Source organism: Corvus hawaiiensis, chromosome 30, assembly GCF_020740725.1.
Source record: "Corvus hawaiiensis isolate bCorHaw1 chromosome 30, bCorHaw1.pri.cur, whole genome shotgun sequence".
NCBI classification, from domain to species: Eukaryota; Metazoa; Chordata; class Aves; order Passeriformes; family Corvidae; genus Corvus; species Corvus hawaiiensis.
Genome location: NC_063242.1, coordinates 19,318,775 through 19,338,109, shown reverse-complemented (window position 1 = coordinate 19,338,109; position 19,335 = coordinate 19,318,775). Strand labels below are relative to the sequence as shown.

The 19,335-nt window shown below is 42.3% G+C and overlaps 1 protein-coding gene across 2 annotated transcripts in view; it reads right to left on the bottom strand.

The window, feature by feature from the left end:
• LAMA3 (laminin subunit alpha 3) overlaps positions 1-14,092 on the bottom strand; it is a 111,255-nt gene extending 97,163 nt beyond the window's left edge. For both annotated transcript variants that reach the window (XM_048289411.1, XM_048289413.1), the window contains exons 1-2: positions 13,701-14,092; positions 7,068-7,220 (exon numbers count right to left, since the gene is read on the bottom strand). In XM_048289411.1, the coding sequence (XP_048145368.1) occupies positions 7,068-7,220; positions 13,701-13,964 (417 nt within the window). In that variant the 5' untranslated portion in view covers positions 13,965-14,092. The remainder of the gene's footprint in view (positions 1-7,067; positions 7,221-13,700) is intronic.
• Positions 14,093-19,335: the final 5,243 nt, after the last annotated feature.

Here is a 19,335-nt window from a genome sequence, read left to right as displayed (position 1 = left end):
ATATGCGTATATAAAGGCATAGCACATTTTCCTCTGTTCCTGAAACCATAAACTAAAACCAGAATACTAAAACACTGAAATGACTTGTTAGATGAGTGCTGGACATAAACTAGCACAGAAGAAAAACACACTATGTTCTAAACAATCAGTATGTTGTGTGCTGCTTCTGTAGGAAAAGACTGTTCTTCCTTTTTGGCTCATGAAGAATAAAAAGTCCTGGAATGTGGCAGTAACAAGAACCCAACTAAATCCAGGTAGACCATCTATCTGAGACATTCTACAGATCTCCAGATGCGCTCAAAAAGATACCACAGCAATCTTTCTTCATGTAATCTGAATCTGTTTCAGCAGGATGAAATTTCCTCAGACTGTTACTAACAGATACAGCTGCACCACCAAAACTTCCCTCAGCATGGTATGGTTGTTCTTGTACGTTTCTTTCATTGTCTTGAATAACGTGGTTGGTGTTGCGGATTGCTCAGAAGAGACAGAAATCTGATATGATTCAGTACACAAACTAAACTTCTCACAGGGGGAACTGATGCAGGAGAGGGATTCCAGGAAGTGTGAACTGTGCATAGCACCGGCTCCAGAACACACCTTAGTGCCACTCACTGCATAGGATTGGCGTGTGCATGCCCACTGGTTTTTAAACCAATTTTTTTTTTTGGTGTAATGAAGCCTTAAGATCTTGAACACTGTCTCCTCTCAGAGAGCCACAAAAACATCCCTATTCAAATGAAATAAAAATCCCATGTACTCTGGTCAAAATAAAGGCTTTGATTTCTTGATTTTGCAAAGAGGGAAGCGGTCCTTTTATTCAAACATCTCAGTAGGACTTGAGGCACCCTTGCAGATCCAGGTACTGTATAAAAAAATCCTGCCAGTCAGTATTCATCAATTCCCAGCAATGTATTTTGTAACATAAATTGTAATACAAAAAAATGCCAACCAGAGTGAGCCGACCCAGCATTTCTGGAGCTGCCAGCTACTCTTCTGGGTATGTGGAAAAATAGGTGTAGCAGAGGTGAAGAGAAAATCCTGTGGGTAGTACCTGAGAGGCCTCAGACCTCTTGAGTGTGCTCCATCCAGCTTAACTGAGTACACATATACACAGCAAGGCCTACACTGCATAAACAGTGACAGTGACTGCAAAGGCTCTCACTGCACAGCATGCTGAAGTCATTCCTTGTGTGCCAGCTTCCAGTCTGGGGAGTAGCAGCCAGGAATAAGCACAGGATTTTCAACATTTTTCAGTTATCACTGTCCATGTTCTATTCACATCACACTTTCCTTTAACCAGCCACTGATGCTGAAGAGTGTGTTCAGTTAGGTAAGTCAGTGCCTGTGAATAGGCTTCACAGACACATCTGGAGATCTTTTCTCTATCCCAGCTGATGGCAGGACCAGAATAGAGAAGCTCTCTCCATACATTTCACGGGAAGTACTCTGGAAGGGAGAACTACTTCCAGAAATGAAAAGGTAGTCCATTCTCCACATTCAACCAGTCCTTGGTCTTCTTGCCAAGGCTGCAGGCAAATACATCAATGACTCTCGGTTATTTTCCTGAAATTTCTTGCAGCCACTTTTCCATTAGGATTTGGACAAAAACCAACTCAATGCTCATAACGATTTCTTACATATGGCCTATTTCTTCACAGAACACTGAAGCTATTAATATGGAAAAGGATTTGTATGATTCAGCCCTCAGTTGCCCAGAAGATAAATGTCCCCTTATGAGGGCTGCAGTCCAAAGTAAAAGGAACACAGTAGACTATCAGCACTGGAAGGAACCCCAGGGAAGTGCAAAGGATTGGAGGCAACCATCAGAGGTTCTGCTCTTACCACATTGGGTTGAAAGTGAGGTATTTAGAACAACATATCACAAAATTAAAGTAACATGTAGGAATGAGTATGGAAAGGAAAATGGGGAAAGCAGAAGTACAGACATGGAGGGAGGGAAGTGAGATCAATGAGCGGGAACCAAGACCTTCCTAAAGGAAGAGCCAGAGGAAGATGGAGTCAGGAAAGCAAAGGAGAAAAGATTTGTGAGGTTTTGTTCCTGTATATTTTCAGAATAATATCAAATTAGTATCAAAAATGCATTTTAAAACCAATGACATGCATCTACTAGTGCAAACATGAGGGAAAAATGCTGAGCCATTGAAAAGGTCTTTAATTAAATCTTTAAGAAAACACAACATGTTGACTACAACTTAAAAGAAAACATGAGCAAGAAAGAACATATTTTAAGGTATTTTCTTTATTAAGACTGGTAGCTCAACTCTGAATGAGTTGCTTGTAGTGTGACTGAGGAATAAATGGAACACATATTACCTGATACAACTTTTAGAAGATTCCATCAGACAGGTGCTACTTCATCAGCTGAAGTTGTGTAACTCTAGAGTTCACAACTAGATGCACCTTCTTGTGGTATGAGCCAAAACTCACAACTAACTTCAAAGCATACTGTTCTGTGACATGATCCCAAATCAGCTTCCTGCACCAACTGAAATACTCAGAACCAGAGTTCTCTAATAAGAAGGAACACCTCTGTGCTGTTAGCATCCCCATTTTTGTTTACTGTAGGGACAATATTGCACCGTCCCCAAACTTAGAAGGCCCTTTTCTCCCCAGTGTGAACCAAAACAGCAGAGATGGGCTCAGTGCTGCTGTTGATGCAGAGCTGTGCAGGGGTTCCAGAGAAAAGGCTTTGTCTCACTGCAGGTACAGCTCTGTAGCACTGCAGAAGCCTTGTGCAGTGGTTCTCATGCCCTAATCTGTAGGACTTCCCAGTGTTATTATAGAGGTTATGCAACTTCAGGCTAGAGCTGGGTCTCATTTCAGGGTCAGTGATAACACAAAGTCTTCAAAAGCCAAGCACCATGAGTGCAATGACTATTTTTGGGAGCCCATTTCAATGCAGCTTGTGACAAATCTCCCACCACCTTGAGAGTTTCTCCCTACAGAAGAAGTGAGCACAGGACACTTTATATTTTACAGAATGACACTTAAATTAACTGTAACTTCAGAAACATTTGAAGTTACCATGTCAGTCTTTTGTAAGTTAAGAACAATTGTTTTTAGTTCCCAACAATTAGCCAAAGCTGAATAATATTCTGAACAACAAATATTGTTTGTAAATCAAAGGATTGCTACCAAATGTAAAAATTAGACCTCTACCATATCAAAGCAACTCAGAAGATTTGCCAAACTGTAAGGCTATTTACAAAATGTTTATACGCTTTAACTGGTAGAAAGCATAAAAGCATGAATTCCTCCACAGGCCACACCACTTATCTTAAATTTATGGTTGAGTTGCCCTCCCTCCATAATAAAAGTACTAATTTGGACATGGCATTCCACTGTGTGTACCTTTAATTTACAACAGTGACTAATAATATTGCTACAATAAAACTATCCAACATATTAGTGCACAAGACTTCACTGAATCTGAGTCTTTCAGCACTATATTAAAAAGCACAGTGAAAAAAAAATTATATATAACTGAAAGCCACAATAAAATATATGGGCTATACTTCTTTGAACTACTTTTTGTAGTTGGACATTTCTTTTTCATCATGCGCTACCCTGCTATCCTGAACTTTCATTTCTTCTGAAGAGAGAGTTCAGAAAAATACCTGGGGGAGTACTACTGTAATATCTGCTGAGCAATAAGCAAGCCAAAGATGAGGACACACCTGCTGAAATTAGGCAATCCAAAGAGTCAGGGGAAGGGCAGTGAAATTCAGTCAGACATTCTGGATTCTGAAGTTTAAAATATGTTGAAAACTACATTGGGAAAAAAACATAACCAATTAGAGAAATAATCGAGATTTCACTTGATCCAAATATTTCAAACAAGTCAGGAACAGCCACAGTGTAAGCAGGTATGTTAACAGAATGGAGAGACTGCCTCAGGGATCAACATTGTAATTGTTATTCAGAACGACTGTGATTGATTAGAAATGTAACTATAGTACAGAAAGTCAGAAAGGGAAGTAAAGCAGGGCTTTTGCTTTAAGGTTTTTGCTTTTTCTCATATTACTAAATACAGCAAAATGAGCATTCTTCTTGCAAACAGATTTAACAGCCTAAAGGCATTTTGACTTTCAAAATCACCCTAGCCCTTGTGAAACAGAAGCAGCACCAGGTGGGTGTTCTGTTCCAACTCTGTTGTAGTGAGCACTAAAATTTCCATTGTGGTGCAACTATTCAATTAAATACTGTCGTGAGACCACGGTAAGAGGCTCCACTGGGACTCTGCTCTCAATCATAAAGATATAATGGCAGGAATGCAGAAAATTAAAAGCTTTTGACTTTGCACTATGTCCTGCTTCCTCTAATTGTGAATACTTGATGATCAGCTTACACTCAGTCATGGCTTTCCTGCACACATATGTACCTTACTCTTTGTCACGTTCTGCTTTTCCATATTTTGTTGGCAGAAAAAGAGCCTTGTATTAAAAAAAAAACCAAAATAATGAAAAAGGACAAATAATTAGTGAGGAAAACTACATCCCTGTTATTTTTTTAACATTATGGTATGTGGTTCAATAAAGTATTTAGACACGAATCTAACTTTAAGATTTTTTTTCCTTAAAACCCAAAACCTTCATCTCAGATCACTTGACGGACGGGACTTGACAGGAACTGCACTCTGAAAAATTGTCTGACAATTACTAAGAAAGTCTGCATGACTAATACACACCAAGCTCTTAATATTTAGGACTTTAAAATAAGGTAAAGGTGAACTGGGGTCTCAGTGCTTACCTGTTCACCTGAGTAGACCTACTCTGTCACAGTACTTAATGTTCTTCTTCATTAGTAGTATTCTGTGCTACTGTATGAATTTGGGGGTAAAAATACCAGGCAAAATGTCAAAAGTGAATCTCAAGTTCGAACAAATCCTGAGGTTAAGGTTTAACTGGATGAATGCAGATACAAAATAATGCCTGTGAAGTTGGAAAAAAAAAAATCACATGAATCCTACCAAACCCTCATCCATCCACCAGCTAAAATTATTCATTCCCGATCACAGGATATGGAGTCATTTTCACCTTTGTCTTGGATTTCCTTCATTTCCAAGAAAGGGGATTCAGAGTCACCTTTCCAGGTAGTACCAGAGTAATGAGAAACGCGCAACATCCCTCTAAGAAATTCTTTAATAACTACAGAAATCTTAGCACATAGCAGCTGATCTCCAAGGAGTCCCATGAGAAGAGGGCACGCAGATCATATCCCTCCTCTCAAGGAAGGAGGTTTCTCAGAAGCTTACTCAGCACACAAAAAGGGTCTGTCAGTAGGTCCTCCAAAGAAGCTAACAAGTACACAGTCGGAAAAGAAGTTTAGCATGGCCTTTCTGCACTGCAGCTCTACTGGATTCAGGAACACTGACTGAGGATATCCTCAAAATGAGAACCATTCCAGCCATGAGAGGAGCAAGACTATTAAAACCCCATGTAAGACAAGATGTAAAATAAGTTGCACCAGAATCCCCGACAAAATGGCAGGTAAGTCTCACAGAGAAATACTTTCTTAGTTATCCCCTACCTTGCTGTCAACTAAATTGAAGGTCTGCTCAAAAATAATCAGTCAATAAACAGTTACCGCGGTCCAAAATATATATGCACATGTATACATATATTTTGCAGGCCCACACATATATTTATATGTGGGAGATCTGGGGTTCAGTTTGGACCGGGCGTAGACGGACGGTGACGAGAGATCTCTGAAGTCAGATGTTGGAACATGCGGTTTATTGCAAAGGGCGGGGGTACAGGGGCACTGCTTAGAGCTGCAGCTGGCAGCTCTGAGCAGGCCCAGGAGAGCAAGAGAGTAAGCGGGTAAGTAAAGAGAGAGAGAGAGAGAGAGAGAAGAATGAGAGTGAAGAAGTGAGAGAGAGTGTAGTAAGAGTGTGAGTAAGAGTGGAGTAAGAGTGTCTGAAGTCCTGGTTACAATACAATAAATCATCTTCTGTACTGAATATTCTAATTGTCACTAACCAATCTAATACAAGATACAAATCCTATAGCATTTACATACCGCCTATAAGAGTTCTTATATTACCATAGAGTGTTACATCTTAACTTCTAAAAACTACTCTTTGGACCCCTTCTGCTGAGCTAGTAGGGTCTGCTCTGACCCTTGGACCTGCCTGCAAGCAGAGGATATTGTTCCATCAAGAGAGGATTACCTTCAGTCGGCCATACCATTGTTTTCCAGTTGTTCAGTAACTAAGACTTGGTATCTCAAAAGGTGGCTTTCATTTCGATGTCGCTTATAGTTTTCATATTCTCAAAATCTTTTGTCAGGCAATCATATTTATAAGGCTTTCCTGTTTCATCTTCCCCAACATTTATAAACACATGTTTTCATGAGGTGTGAACTTGCACAGTGTAACTAACTTCACTGGATCAGCACCCAACTATGGCAGCTGAGAATCCATCCCTGTGACTTAAGAAACAGATACAGAGGCTTTACTCTTAGCTACTTGCCTATCACTTGCAGGGGAAATATGGGTGTTTGTGTTACTGTCTCATTACTAATTCACATTACACTGGTTTTGCTGTCTCTTTCCCTTTCAGATCACTTTATCAGTATTTTTCTGTTTATCTTGAAGATCTTGCTGGATGACAGAGAAACCAGAAGGACCCCTGAGGCAAAAACAGACTCCAAACATTATTCTCAAAATGTCTGCAAGCACAGCAATCATGAAGCCTCTCTCTCTGCCTTCATGGAAAAGGAGAACATGAAATGGAATCTAGAGCCCGAGTTTAAACTAAGGGGTCTCCCCTTGTAACCTCAGGTTAATGAGTTACAGCACCTGTGCAAGAAAGTACACCATCACTGTATCTGTCTGATGCCAAAAACCGCCATAATCAAAATTCCTAAAGGAAAGTAATCACTTTAATATAGCCATCTTGGTATAAAAATACAAGACATAAACCAGACAAAAAAGCAGTGATGTTAGAAGTTAAAATCATCAGCTCAAAAGCCCCTCCCAAATGCAAAGCATATGTATAAATGCAAATGTCCACACCTCACCCCACATCTCAGGCACTTACCTGCCCCAAATCTAAGGTGACATTGACTTCATTATACTTCAAGCCCATGGAAAGAGGGGGACTTTGCCACCAGCGCTCCGTGCCATCAATGGCATTGGTTATCGGGTGAGCTTTGCTGGGATCAGCAGCATTGCAGTAATCACAGAACTGGCCCTGAAACACAGTAAATTAAAAACACGGTATCACACAAAATCTTATGCACTGATGACACATGTGGTTGTTAATTGAGATTCTGAACTAGAGTGTTGACTAAAAATGGGGGTTAATTTTGTTCCTTTACATAGAACAATTTTTAATGTATGAATTATTCCCCATGCAATTAAATTACACACTTTTACACACTAACTTTTATGTAACAAACAAAAACTTCAGAAATCTCAATGAAGGAACTACAGTAAATCTTTATGAACTTATTCACACTTTGGTGAAATTACCTATATTACATCTACAGTGGTGTCTGCAGGAAATCTGCAGAGAATTAGTGAAACAACGATTCTTAGAACTGGATTAGGAACAACAAACAAATTATCCTCAATTCTTCTAAAACGTCGTGAAATAGCCACATATCCACATAGCCTGGTATAAATAAAACCATTTTAAAAAAAGCTCTGCTACTTGGCTATAAGCTTGGTATTAGAATTTTATAACACTGTTTTCATTTTGTTTCATGCCATTATAATACATTCTGAATCAGAGTTTTCTAAACAATATGTACTTGTGGAAAATGCAACAGATCCTACAGACCACTCCCTTCAAGCTCCCCTTTAAAGAATCCCATTGTATCTTCATTTCCAGAAGTTACTGCCCAATTTCCAGTCCACAACTAAAGCCACAATCCAGAGATGCCCTTTGAGAGTCTCTTAAGCTCTTTGTACAATAATGATGAATTCACTTCAGGAAATTTAATTGTCTTTTGATTTCATATCTTGGCTTGCCCCACAAACTATTTTTATCTCCAAGAAAATGCATTTTACAGTCTACTAAGATTAGTGCTGAACTGCTGAAATTAGTTATTAAGGGATCTTTTTAGTGTCCCATTCACTTCTTATTCCAATCATTAGGTGGAGATAATCAATGAAAATGCTAAACTGTGCCAGGCACAGATCTTTGTAGAAAAATAACATTTTCATTGAATAGCAGTACACCCGCCATGGCCATGGCTACTTCAGTAGGACAGTTGCTTAATCCATCAGTCTGTGAGGCGCTGACACTATGTTGGACTCCTGCCTAAAATAAAGAGAATGGGGCAAATGTTACCTTATCAACTTAGCAGATTTCCATCAAAAGAATGTGACAATCTTTTGTTGTTTCCACATGGCATGAAGGACACTCCTGCCTTTTAAGAATTAACAGACTGCTATATAACTGCCGTTGTTTGGTTCCTCGCTCCTGTAAGACTAACCAGTGTAAAGTAACTGGAGCAATCATACTTGTCCACTTTATAGAGAAATAACAGAAGGGCTCTCACATTCTTGCTGGGGGCAGTCTTGCAAGCTTGGTGAGTTTAAGGTGTTCAACAGAATTTATTTCACATCTACCATAGTTACTAACAGATTGGAAAATACTTCATCGGTCTCATGCGATACAAATATACCATCCTGTGTCTTTCAAGTATGAAACAGAGATGTTCACTGAATTGAATATTTCTGCAGCAATAGCAATAATTTCAGCATCTGCATCTAGCAGTAGTTCCATCCTCATCCTCCTCTTCCAGAAAGCCCAGCATATGATGCAGTTTCCAGAAGACATGGCTACCATTAGCTGTTCTGATTCAGCACTGCCAGTGCCAATCTGACTGCGGGTTAATGCTGGAACCCTGGGTTCTGAGAATTTCAGCCTGTCAGTGCTGAGAGGCAGTGATCCTCAGAAGTACACTGTATTCAATCCAAAACCCTGGGAAAAGCTTCCTAAATTGTGTGATAACACTGAGGTTATTGCTGTGTAATTAAAAGTTGTATCACAGGGTGAAATATGTAGAAATGTAGAAAATTAGGTTTAGGGGATATAGGTAATAATAGGTTACAATATGGAGGATTTGGGGTGTGGATTTATGTCTTCTTCTTTCTCCTTCTTCTTCACAAATCTGAATGCTCTATCACTGGTCAAAAGTTCTGCACTGCAGAACACGCAAAGTTAGTAACTGGGTTGTAAGTAAAAACATATTACTTAGCATTTCATAATTGGTTAGTTTAGACTTTTAAAAACCTTGAAAATTAAAACTCACGGCCATTTTCCAGCCTGCCAACAAAGAGGCACATACCGTGCAGCTGTATTACTGATAAGATATAACAAACAACTAAGTCCGAACAAGAATTCTCAATCTCCTGCGTCTTAATTCGAACTCTGAGAAAAAGAACTTGAAATACAAAAACAGAAGAAAAAGAATACGTTAACTCTTGACAATTCAAAGGGACTAAATACTCACATACACAAGTTGGTTAACTGCATCTGGGGTCATGTTATAACATGATTCTCCTCCAGCTCTGTTAGAGAAGATGGTTTGGCTGACTTTAATACAAACTACAGTATGCCAGGACACTGTCTGATTCAGATGATTTGCTGCAGCAGATACACATCAGCCTGTGCTAGCTACAGGCAACGCTGCCAGCTTCTGCAGTGACGACAAAAAACATCATGCCACTATCTGCAAAAATCCATACCCTGAGAAATCTATCTATGCACTGGCAACTGCAGTTACTACCACATCAGAGCATCTTCCCTGACAAATGCATACCTGAGTTCTGACATGTATGTTACAACTGGGCAAGCTTCCCTAAATAGCTTTATAATGGGCTTGAGACACAGTCTTTAGATCTGAATTACATTCACAATCATCAGGCTGGAAGTACACAGGAAGCAGTTGCTGTTACAGCAGTTCCAGCTCTGATCTGGAAACAACCTCAAAGAAAGGTTGAATGAGAAGAAAACAATGGGGAGTACTAAACAGAGGAGTTTAATTTACATGCAGCTATGTGATTTCAGTATACCAGAGCACTTGATCTGAACTCAAGATACCATCTTTTTCTTTTTGGGCACATAATTCAAAGAATTTCATTGCAACAGCTGAAGTTTCAGTTCTTTAAACTACATTCCAGCCACCCTGCCAACTAGGCAGCAAAACAAAAATGAAAGAAAAAAACTTATTGGACAGAGCAGCCTTCCTTCCTTCTCACTGGCAGTATCTCAGGCACATCACACTCAGCCTGTCTGCTACAGGACATGTCTCCATTCCAGTAGACTGAGCCTTGAAACTTGGTTTGATTTTGGCTGCAGTTCATCAGACAGGCAGGTGTGCATTTGCTGGTGACCTTGCTACCCTCCTTTCCCCTGCTTCTTCTGAGCAAAGGAGAGACCTGGAACTGCATGAAAGAGTTTGCTGAAATACACCAGTGTGGACCAGGGACACACAGGGATGAAAATGTCTCACCTGTAAGTTATAGAAAGTGACAACAATGAAGGATTTGTTCACTATTTGATACCTAGCAGCTCTGTGCCCACTGGCAGGGCAGGACAGGTATGCAGTTAGACTTTAACTGACACCCGCACACCACTGTGGACAGACTGGCAGGCAAAACCAGGCATGCCACTTATCTATCAGCTGCTGAAATATTTTATACTGTTGTGCATTTCTTCACTCAACACTGTTCTTATTAAGTCATTGTCCCACATGCCAATGTGCTACATAAGGGAAACCCACCTCGTTCCACAGTGTATGTCCAGCACTGCCTTATGAGCCTTGCTTGAGCTGCCCATGAAGGGACTGGCCACCCCACCGATCATCTTTAAACAACCTCCAAATGCTCTTTCTGGATTTGCTGAATATTACAGGCTTCATTGAAAGACACATCACTAAATGACAAGCTGAACGAGAACAACTAATGGCAGAGCAATGGAAATGATGCTGGGGCTGCTCTTCGTCTCTGCCTTATTTTCAGATAGCACTGGCAACAGAGCTGTCTGCTCTGTTTGCCAGAATGAGGATCACATTCTGCACCTCTTTTCCAATTTCCCTATTCATAAAGCAATTCCTGCAATCCAGCATTGTATAGAGTCCAAAAGAGAGTGACTCAAGTGTGTGGTATCACTTGAACTTGAACCAGCACAACACAGTGGCTATTACACCTATCACTTTGTAAAAGCCACATGACCTTCCCTCAGACTCTTAAGAAACAACACTTGAATACTTCTGCTGATTTTAAATCCTTCTATGTAAGTTCATGTTCTGTAAAAGTTTAATGCAATTCTCTCCAATTTTCCATGAAAGAAGAAATTCTCTTATTTACAGCGTCTTTGAACTTGTGAGGTGAAGTGGCTTGAGAATACACACCTTGTGCATTTTCCATGTCTGGATTTCCCTGGCCTTTTGAAAGACTTTCCAACCCTTCTTGAACCATAACAACTACTGGTAAACCACAGAAGCATTCATGTCATGTATCTCAATGGGGCCTTGTTATAACTGGAAAGAGATGCTGCTGTATCTGTGCTTACAGAAACGCAATGAGAGGCACAACACACTTCCTCGTGCCAGGGCTGAGCTATCAGCAGTCCTTTGGGAACTTTAATCGGGCATGAACCATAACAGCCCTCTAACCTAGGACCTGCAAGTCAAACATTTAAGAAGAAATCCCCCCTTTCTAGCCTCCCTCTTCCTTTACACAGCAAACCCTCATTTCCAGTTGAGTGTTAGCATATAAAGAGAACAACTACAAAAACCATCAATGGCAACATGCAAGCTTCATTCCGCTTGCTTGCCAAGTTTATCTGATGTTTGCTTTGGCTGATTTTTATTACCCTGTGATTTCTGATATTTCAAGGCATGTCAGTTTGAGATTTGCTGCTATCTGCAGCAGTGGGCTACAGCGAGTTGCTGAGATTGCTGGGTTTGCTGTTCACCTGGTGGCATGGTTGTTTCAGGCAACTTTAAACATGGCTGTCACATTCAGTATGGAAGGATGGGTGCCTAAACTTCAGAGGTGTGTTAGAAACAGAGAACCAGGCAGTTTCCTGATCATCACAACCTTTTTTTGTAACCTCAGTTTAAGCATGTAACACCTGTGTCCCAGTTTCCCTTTTACTAGAACTGTATACTACTCAGCCTGTAAGCATCTCCAAAGCACTTTGAGCTTTTTTTATGACTGAAAGCGCTACAAAGATATACGGTAATATAAGGAGAGAGAGAGATATAAGAAGATTCCATTGTGAGGCAGGGTGGTACGGCAGAGGGAAGTCCAGAGCAAAGCACACTGCTGGCTACGGCTGCCCAATGAACTGTGATGGCAGGTTGCATGATAGTGCACGCTCCCTTCTGGCACATGGCAAGGAATAGATATGCTGCATGTTCTTAGTCCTCTACTCTCTCTTGAGCACCATTCTCATTAAAAACTGAGAAGAACAACTCTGTTATCCATTGCAACTCCTTCTGAAACCACATATTAAGGGTTTTTTCACTACTAAACGTACAAACACCTCATAAGACTTTGAAACACTAGTCCTTCTTCCAAGATACTAAAAATTTACTTGTATGCTTTCTGTATTGCCTGAAGTCAGACAGTGGACCTTTAAGCTTTCAAAATCCCTTTCAAACCGCAATTTCATTCTGGCTCTCCTCCCACCAAGAGAGAATGCAATTAAAATAACTTTGGAAGGTCTGAGGCTTCAGGAAAGTCCCCTCTTTTAACAAAGCCCTGATCAGATACCAAGCATCTATTGCAGTACAACGGTTTGGTGCATTTGTTACTCCTTTTTTATCCTCCAACAAATGTGTAAATACATGTTTCTTCCAAGGGAAAAAATATATTTCCAATAATCCTTTTTCAGAAGTTTTGCAGTTTATTGTTATCTTTCTTGTGACTGGCACAAAACGTGTGTAGTAATCTTGTGCTATGCTAGGAAAGAACAGTGCAATCCTGGCTGCCCTCTGTGCCTATACTCCCTGTCAGAGTCCTAGGGAGTCTCTGGTTTCCTCCCACAAGCAATGCAAGGCACAAACGATAACCCTCACATTTAGTGCTTCTAAAATACCACAAAATACTTGATTAAAGCCAGTACTCTTTTCCCGCCGCCCGCAGAGAACTGCCCGCTGTCCAGCCAGCGGCTACTAGAGCAGTCCCATCCCATCCATCCCCCCCAAGCTCGCTGCTCACCGCAGACCACGGGCCGCGCGCTGAGGCCACAAAACACCACCCTGGGCACTCCCTAAGGCACTTCCAGGTGCCCGACGGGACGAGCAGCTCACACACGCCCGGGAGCAGCCGCAGCTCCGTGGCACCGCGGCCGGAGGGGCGGCTGCCGGTCCCCGCGGCCGGGGCGGTGTGTGGGTGTGTGGCTCCAGGAGGTGCCGGCACACCTGAGGGCAGGTGCGCGGGCAGAGGCGCCGCTGTTCGCTTCCATTCATCCCGCCCGGCGCTTCCCTGCGCGGGCTCCCGCCGGTCCACGCTCCCCTTCTATGCCCGTGGCACACGCCCAGCCAGGAGGAAACGAGACTGCGCGCAGCAGGGTCACGTCAGACCCCCCAAAAAGACACGCGCACACACGCACACACGCACACACACACGTATCCCCACACACACCCCGGGGATGCGGCGCGGGATGGGGAGGCGCGGCGCGGGGCAGGGGTCGCGGCCGCGCGGTTACCTGGATGGCGCGTCCCAGCGGGGCGGCGGCCGGGCCCCCCACCAGCTTGCAGAAGAGCTGCGGCCGCCCGCCGCCGCCGCCCGCCGCCTCCCCGCAGGTGGCCGTGGCCCAGATGCGGGCGGCCGTCGCCAGGTTGAAGTAGGGCGGGTAGAGGCTGAGCCCCGTCCCGCGGGAGGCGTCGGGCCCCGGCTGCGCGGCGCTGACGGCGAGGAGCGGCGGCAGCAGCAGCGCCCAGAGCCGCGGGGAGCCCGGCGGCGCGGCCATCCTGCGCCGGGCTCGGCCCTCGCCACCCCGCGGCGGCACTGCCCCGGCGGTGGGCGTGCAGGAGCGGGACAGGAGAAGGAACGGGAGCTAAGAAGGAGAAGGAGCAGGCTGGGGGCTGCCTGCTCCTCTCTCACAGCCTGCCTGCGCTGAGCTGCGCTGCGCGGTGCGGGCTGGGGCGGGACGAGGCACAGCCCCGTCCCCCGGGGCGTGCGGGTGCGCTGGACGGGACGGGGCGGGACGGGACGGGACGGGACGGGGGAAGGGTCTCCGGGCTGGCGGGGCTGCCCCAGGTGTGTGCCCAAGCGCCCAGCTCTGCGGCCATGCCGAGAGGTGCCACCCCGCGGCTCAGCTGGAGCGCTCTGAGCTTCCTCGTCCTCGGTAAGTGCGCGGGCCAGTGTTTCTGACAGACCGTGAAGAAGTCTCAGAGAATGCCACGCGCATAATCTGTCCACAACACACTGCATTTGTGGCTACCCCATTCCTGGTAGTGTTGAAGGCCAGACTGGATGGGGCTCTGAGCGACCTGGTGTAGTGGGAGCTGACCCTGCCACGGACGTGGGGATTGGACAACTAGGTGATCATTAAGGTTCCTTCCAACCCAAACCATTCTGTGATTCTCTGATAACCCCTGACCTGTCATGTCACATACAGGGAATAAAGTTAAGGTGTCCAAGCTTTCTCCACGAGCAGGGACATCCCCACAACAAGGTATACCCAGCTGCTCTCTGCAGGTCCTCAGGAAGACCCTGTGTGACTGTGCTGCAAAAATCGCAGCTCCTCTTGCCATTTTCAGTGCTCTGAGGCTGCTGGAAACGGTGCAGCCTGGGCCACCCTCCTGCAATGCACAGCCAGTGCCCGCAGCTCCTTATCGAATGGGTGTTCCTGCTCATCCAGGGCAGACAATGAGTCTCCTGTCTTTTTGAAGCTGTTTGGCACAGGCTTTGGGTAACACAGGAGCTGGGGGGGTGAGAAGGAAGGTTGCAGAGGGCAAAGGAGGCCTAAGAACCATGTCATCTGTATCAGGATTTGCACTGATTAATGGCATTGCTATCCTAAATGTCATACACCTATTCACATTTTCAATCCTACACATGCTCACACATCCCGTGTTCAGTTCTCTTGACAAAATTTGAGGGGTTCAGGCAAAAGGTAAGGGTAGAGACACATGCTTTCAATATTTTAAGAGTGATTCATGTGAGTTGCAAAGCATTTCATAACTTTATGAAAGCTTTACTACATGCCACTCAGCAGTGGGAAGAGAGATCCCTGGTGTACTGTTTCAGGAAGCACCAGCCGCAAGCTATTGATTTTGCCTACAAGAAAATCTCACTACCCTTGTTTGTTTGGCTGTGGCTTTAGCACACCATAGAGACATATCTGTGGGAGACAATTTTTGTGTCCTCCGTAATAAAAGTTGGCTTTCATAAATGTAGCATGCTGTCAACTCACATACATCAGATTTCATAAATGCTTTCAATTTCTAGAGCACCTTAAAAATATTCCCCTTTCCAACCGTGAGATTGCGGAAAGGAAATGATCTTATTGAATACGTACATCATTTCACTTCATACAATAGATTGCATTTCATAAGAAATATGAGAGGTTTGAATACAAACATATGTTCCATTAACCAAAATGCCATGATATCAGATAGGAGAGCCACTATTCAAACGATTTCAAACTATTTCTTGAAAACCAGTTAAATCCCAAGTATATCCTGGAGTATATCGGTTTTTACAAACAGACATCTGGAAGTATCTGATGTAAGTCCAGAGCAAGCAAGCTCTTAGAAAGGCCTGCCCACTTTTTGGGGTGGTGCAGGTAAGGAGCCCAGCTTCAGAAGATCCTTTGCAATCTCACTTTGAAGAGAAGATTCTTGTGAGCTGTTTGGTGGGTTGCACAGCACAAAAGGCAGTCCTTGCTCACAAGAGATGTCCATTCTCAAACAGAGTATTGGTGAATTTATTGGTAAGCATCACATGAGAAAACACAACTTACACGAGCAGGAACCAAATAGTTTAGTAAAATAATGACATGTTCTTGGATCTAATTTCCTAAAAGTTAAAAACAGGGATGAAACTTTTGAAATATTCACAAAATTAGCCTATAAGATAGAAAAAAAGAGGGAGAAATCTTCCTGTTCTTTCCCTCATAAAATTGTGTGCATTTTTCTTAATGTATACCTAGATTTAAAAATGTTTTTTGGCCATCTAGGTAATTTTTCTGTCCTTTTGTTAATCACTTATGCCAATCAAGGAGTTTTTTTTAATTCAGTGTGTTTTCTAGAAATAGAGATCAAAGTGCCACCTTTTAGATTTTCTTGAAAAATCTCTAGAGGTCTCTCTAAATATGAGGGCAGGTATTATGAAACATGCAATGATGATTTTTGCCTTTGACTCAAAGTGGTTGGAAAAAATGTTTATAGTGGCATTCCCAGCACAGGTACTTGATAACTTGATTCCTCTAAAAAGTGACTAAAAATTTTATGCAGAGACCCTGGAGCTATGCACAGCCAGAGAGAATAATTTGTGTGAGGAAGCAGACAGAGCAATAGTGTGGGTGTGTATATGGAGGTGATGATAACAGCATGGCCTGTCACCAGCAGATGGAAAACTGAAATTTTTCTGTAACTTCACTGAATTTTGGCTCACCTTATCTAATATAGAAATTCATCCTATAAAAAGGTCACTATCAATAATTCATGGAATAATACTTCATCTTCCCCTCCTGTCATCTTTTTTTGTAATTACAGGTTCCAGAAACACAGGTAAGAATTTATTAGCTGGCAGCTGTCTGCAATCAGCATTTATAAGACAGTGCCACTCTGCAGAAAACACTCTTCTCCAGCTACCTGCCCTTTTTTCCTCCCTGTTAAGCCTCTCCTCCTTTTTCCTTCAGCCTCTATAAGGTCTGCTTTCCTTATTTCTTCATGTCTGCAAGGAATAAACTGTGTTAGTTGACTGATGTTTAGCAGTTTATTGAATAAATGTAGGCAATTGAAAATGTTACTGGGTCTGTATTATTATGACATAAGCAGATTACATTACATTATTTTGCATTTACACTATTATGAATATAGATCATTCTTTCTATTTTAAAATACGTTCGTTTAAAATTTCAAGTCAAGAATGTTTGTTGAAAATTAGCCTTGCTGACGTAACTCTGTTTCACTCTCTTAGTGATATGTGCATTATAGCATGTCTTGTCTCATACTGCTGTTTCATATATGTTATGTTATAAACCTCAGTGAAAATCAAACCATCAATAGATAGTCCCAGTGAGTTACATTTTTTGTTGCTCACTGAGTAATTAGTGGTAATACTGAGCTCCTACTTTACGGTCCCACATTGCCACACCGGGTGTTATGGGAATTTGCTCTTTTTTTTGAGATAGTAACGAATCAATATGCTACCAGGTAGCTAGAAAGTCTCTCAGATTAGATAGTCCTGATTCTCTACTCAGTGATCGTTAAAGATTAAACTGTGCATCTTGTTCCCCCATTGAAGTTTCCTATCTGGCATTTATGTTTAAGCCAGTCTTAATAATTTTCAGGAGAGACTCAGTACTTTGCAGGAAGACTCTTCCACAGACTAAATCTTTATCAGGTAAGCACATCCGTAGCCTAGAGTGTAAATACCCAACCAGAAGCTTTCAAGCTCGGATAACAATCCCTACTTCTATCACGGAAATAATGCATTTATCACATCCTGCCATAAATGCTTATGCATGACTAATAGTCAGTTTGTGTCTATATGTAAACTTCCAGTAGTTTTAATAACAGCTTATTGCAGTAAACCTAGACTAAAATAAGGTTACTTGAAGGCACTCTGGTTTAATAGATGCATACTCCTTGCGCCACAGTATTTGAGGACCCTACCATGTCACTTTGAAAAAGATAAATTATCCTCTTTGTAACTGGAATAGAGGCATACAGAAGCTGGGACCAAGGTCTGAAATGCAATTCTGTCAGCAAAAACAGTTTGGATGACTAAATTACTTAGTGTAATCCCAAACTCAGTTCTTCAGAGCTGCACTTTCGTCTTGCCTTTGGTTTGATTTCATTTTTTCTTGTTTCTTTCACCAGTTTCTGTCTGGATTTACACACTAGGATGACATCATCCTTCTTCATAGACCATCTTTTTCTGAATGTCCTTGTACTATGCCTGCTAGATCTTGTTAGCCATCCAATTGGAGCCTCTCTTATGGTCTGTCCTATCATCTCACATGATTCAGGTATTTCAGCTGATGCTTTTTGAACTTTTTCATAATTAGATGTCTGCATAATGTTGCTGTACCATGCAACTGTGATGGTTGCATGGTAGTTTACTAGATACCATTTCCTTAGCATCGTTCTACAGCCTAATATGAGCTCTGTCTTTCCTAGTCAGAAATCCCATGTACTAAGATTTTTCCTTTACATTCTGCTTCCTAAGTTTACTTGACATAGTCCTATAACAGAAAACCACTGTGTGTGAACACACTCAGTTTCTAAGGGCTCTCAAGTTAAATTGCAACATCTGAAGAGCATTCTCATTGTAACTCTTGTATTTTTTCCTATCTTTTGGTCTTTTCTTGCAATGTCCTGGCTACAAAAAACTTCCTAGTAAGCACTAATGGCTTGATGGGATTGTGGACCAAAAAACCTTAAAATGGCTTTGTGGCAGATTGGTGTTTCATGCTCTTTCACTGCAGAGAAGTGCAAAGCCAAAAGAGGAGGGAAGGTGAATGTTTGCTGCTTTACAACACTTTCTCCATTCATGGGAAGGCAAATTGCATTTTCATGAGAAGGGAAATTACACTTTCAAGGCAAAACCATGAGCTCTCATCCCTTGCCAGTGTGTAGAACTCATGACAGTCCCTCCCTGGTTTTTTTTTATGTTTGCTCACTGAGTATCCTGAGTCTAGGGCAACCCTGTAAGTGAGACACAACTTCTTTGCCATCCAGTTCCAAAGAGTAAGTCCAGAGGAACACTCTGGGGTATGTAGCTAAAGGTGTGGCTAAGACTCCCTAAGCAAACTACACTTGACCATAACTCCTGTTAACTACAGAGGCTAATGTATCTTTTTTTTTTCCTTGAATAAGCTTTCTAATGGACAACATTAAAATCTATCCACTTTATTGTTTTGCTTCTTAATGGATTTCCTTTTTATTCTCAGCTTCCTGTACTTTTTTATAGAGTTGCTCATGGACTTAAAAGTTCAAAAAGAAGAAAACAAGTCTTGGTCATAAAATGGCTAATTTTCTGTGAAGAAGCACATGCTTGCTTTGGTCAGTACCCAATGACTTGTCAGTCAAACATCTGGGGAAAACTAAAATGTCAGCTCTTGTATTTTTCACATCCTGTTTTTCTATTTGCTGACATTGGTGCTA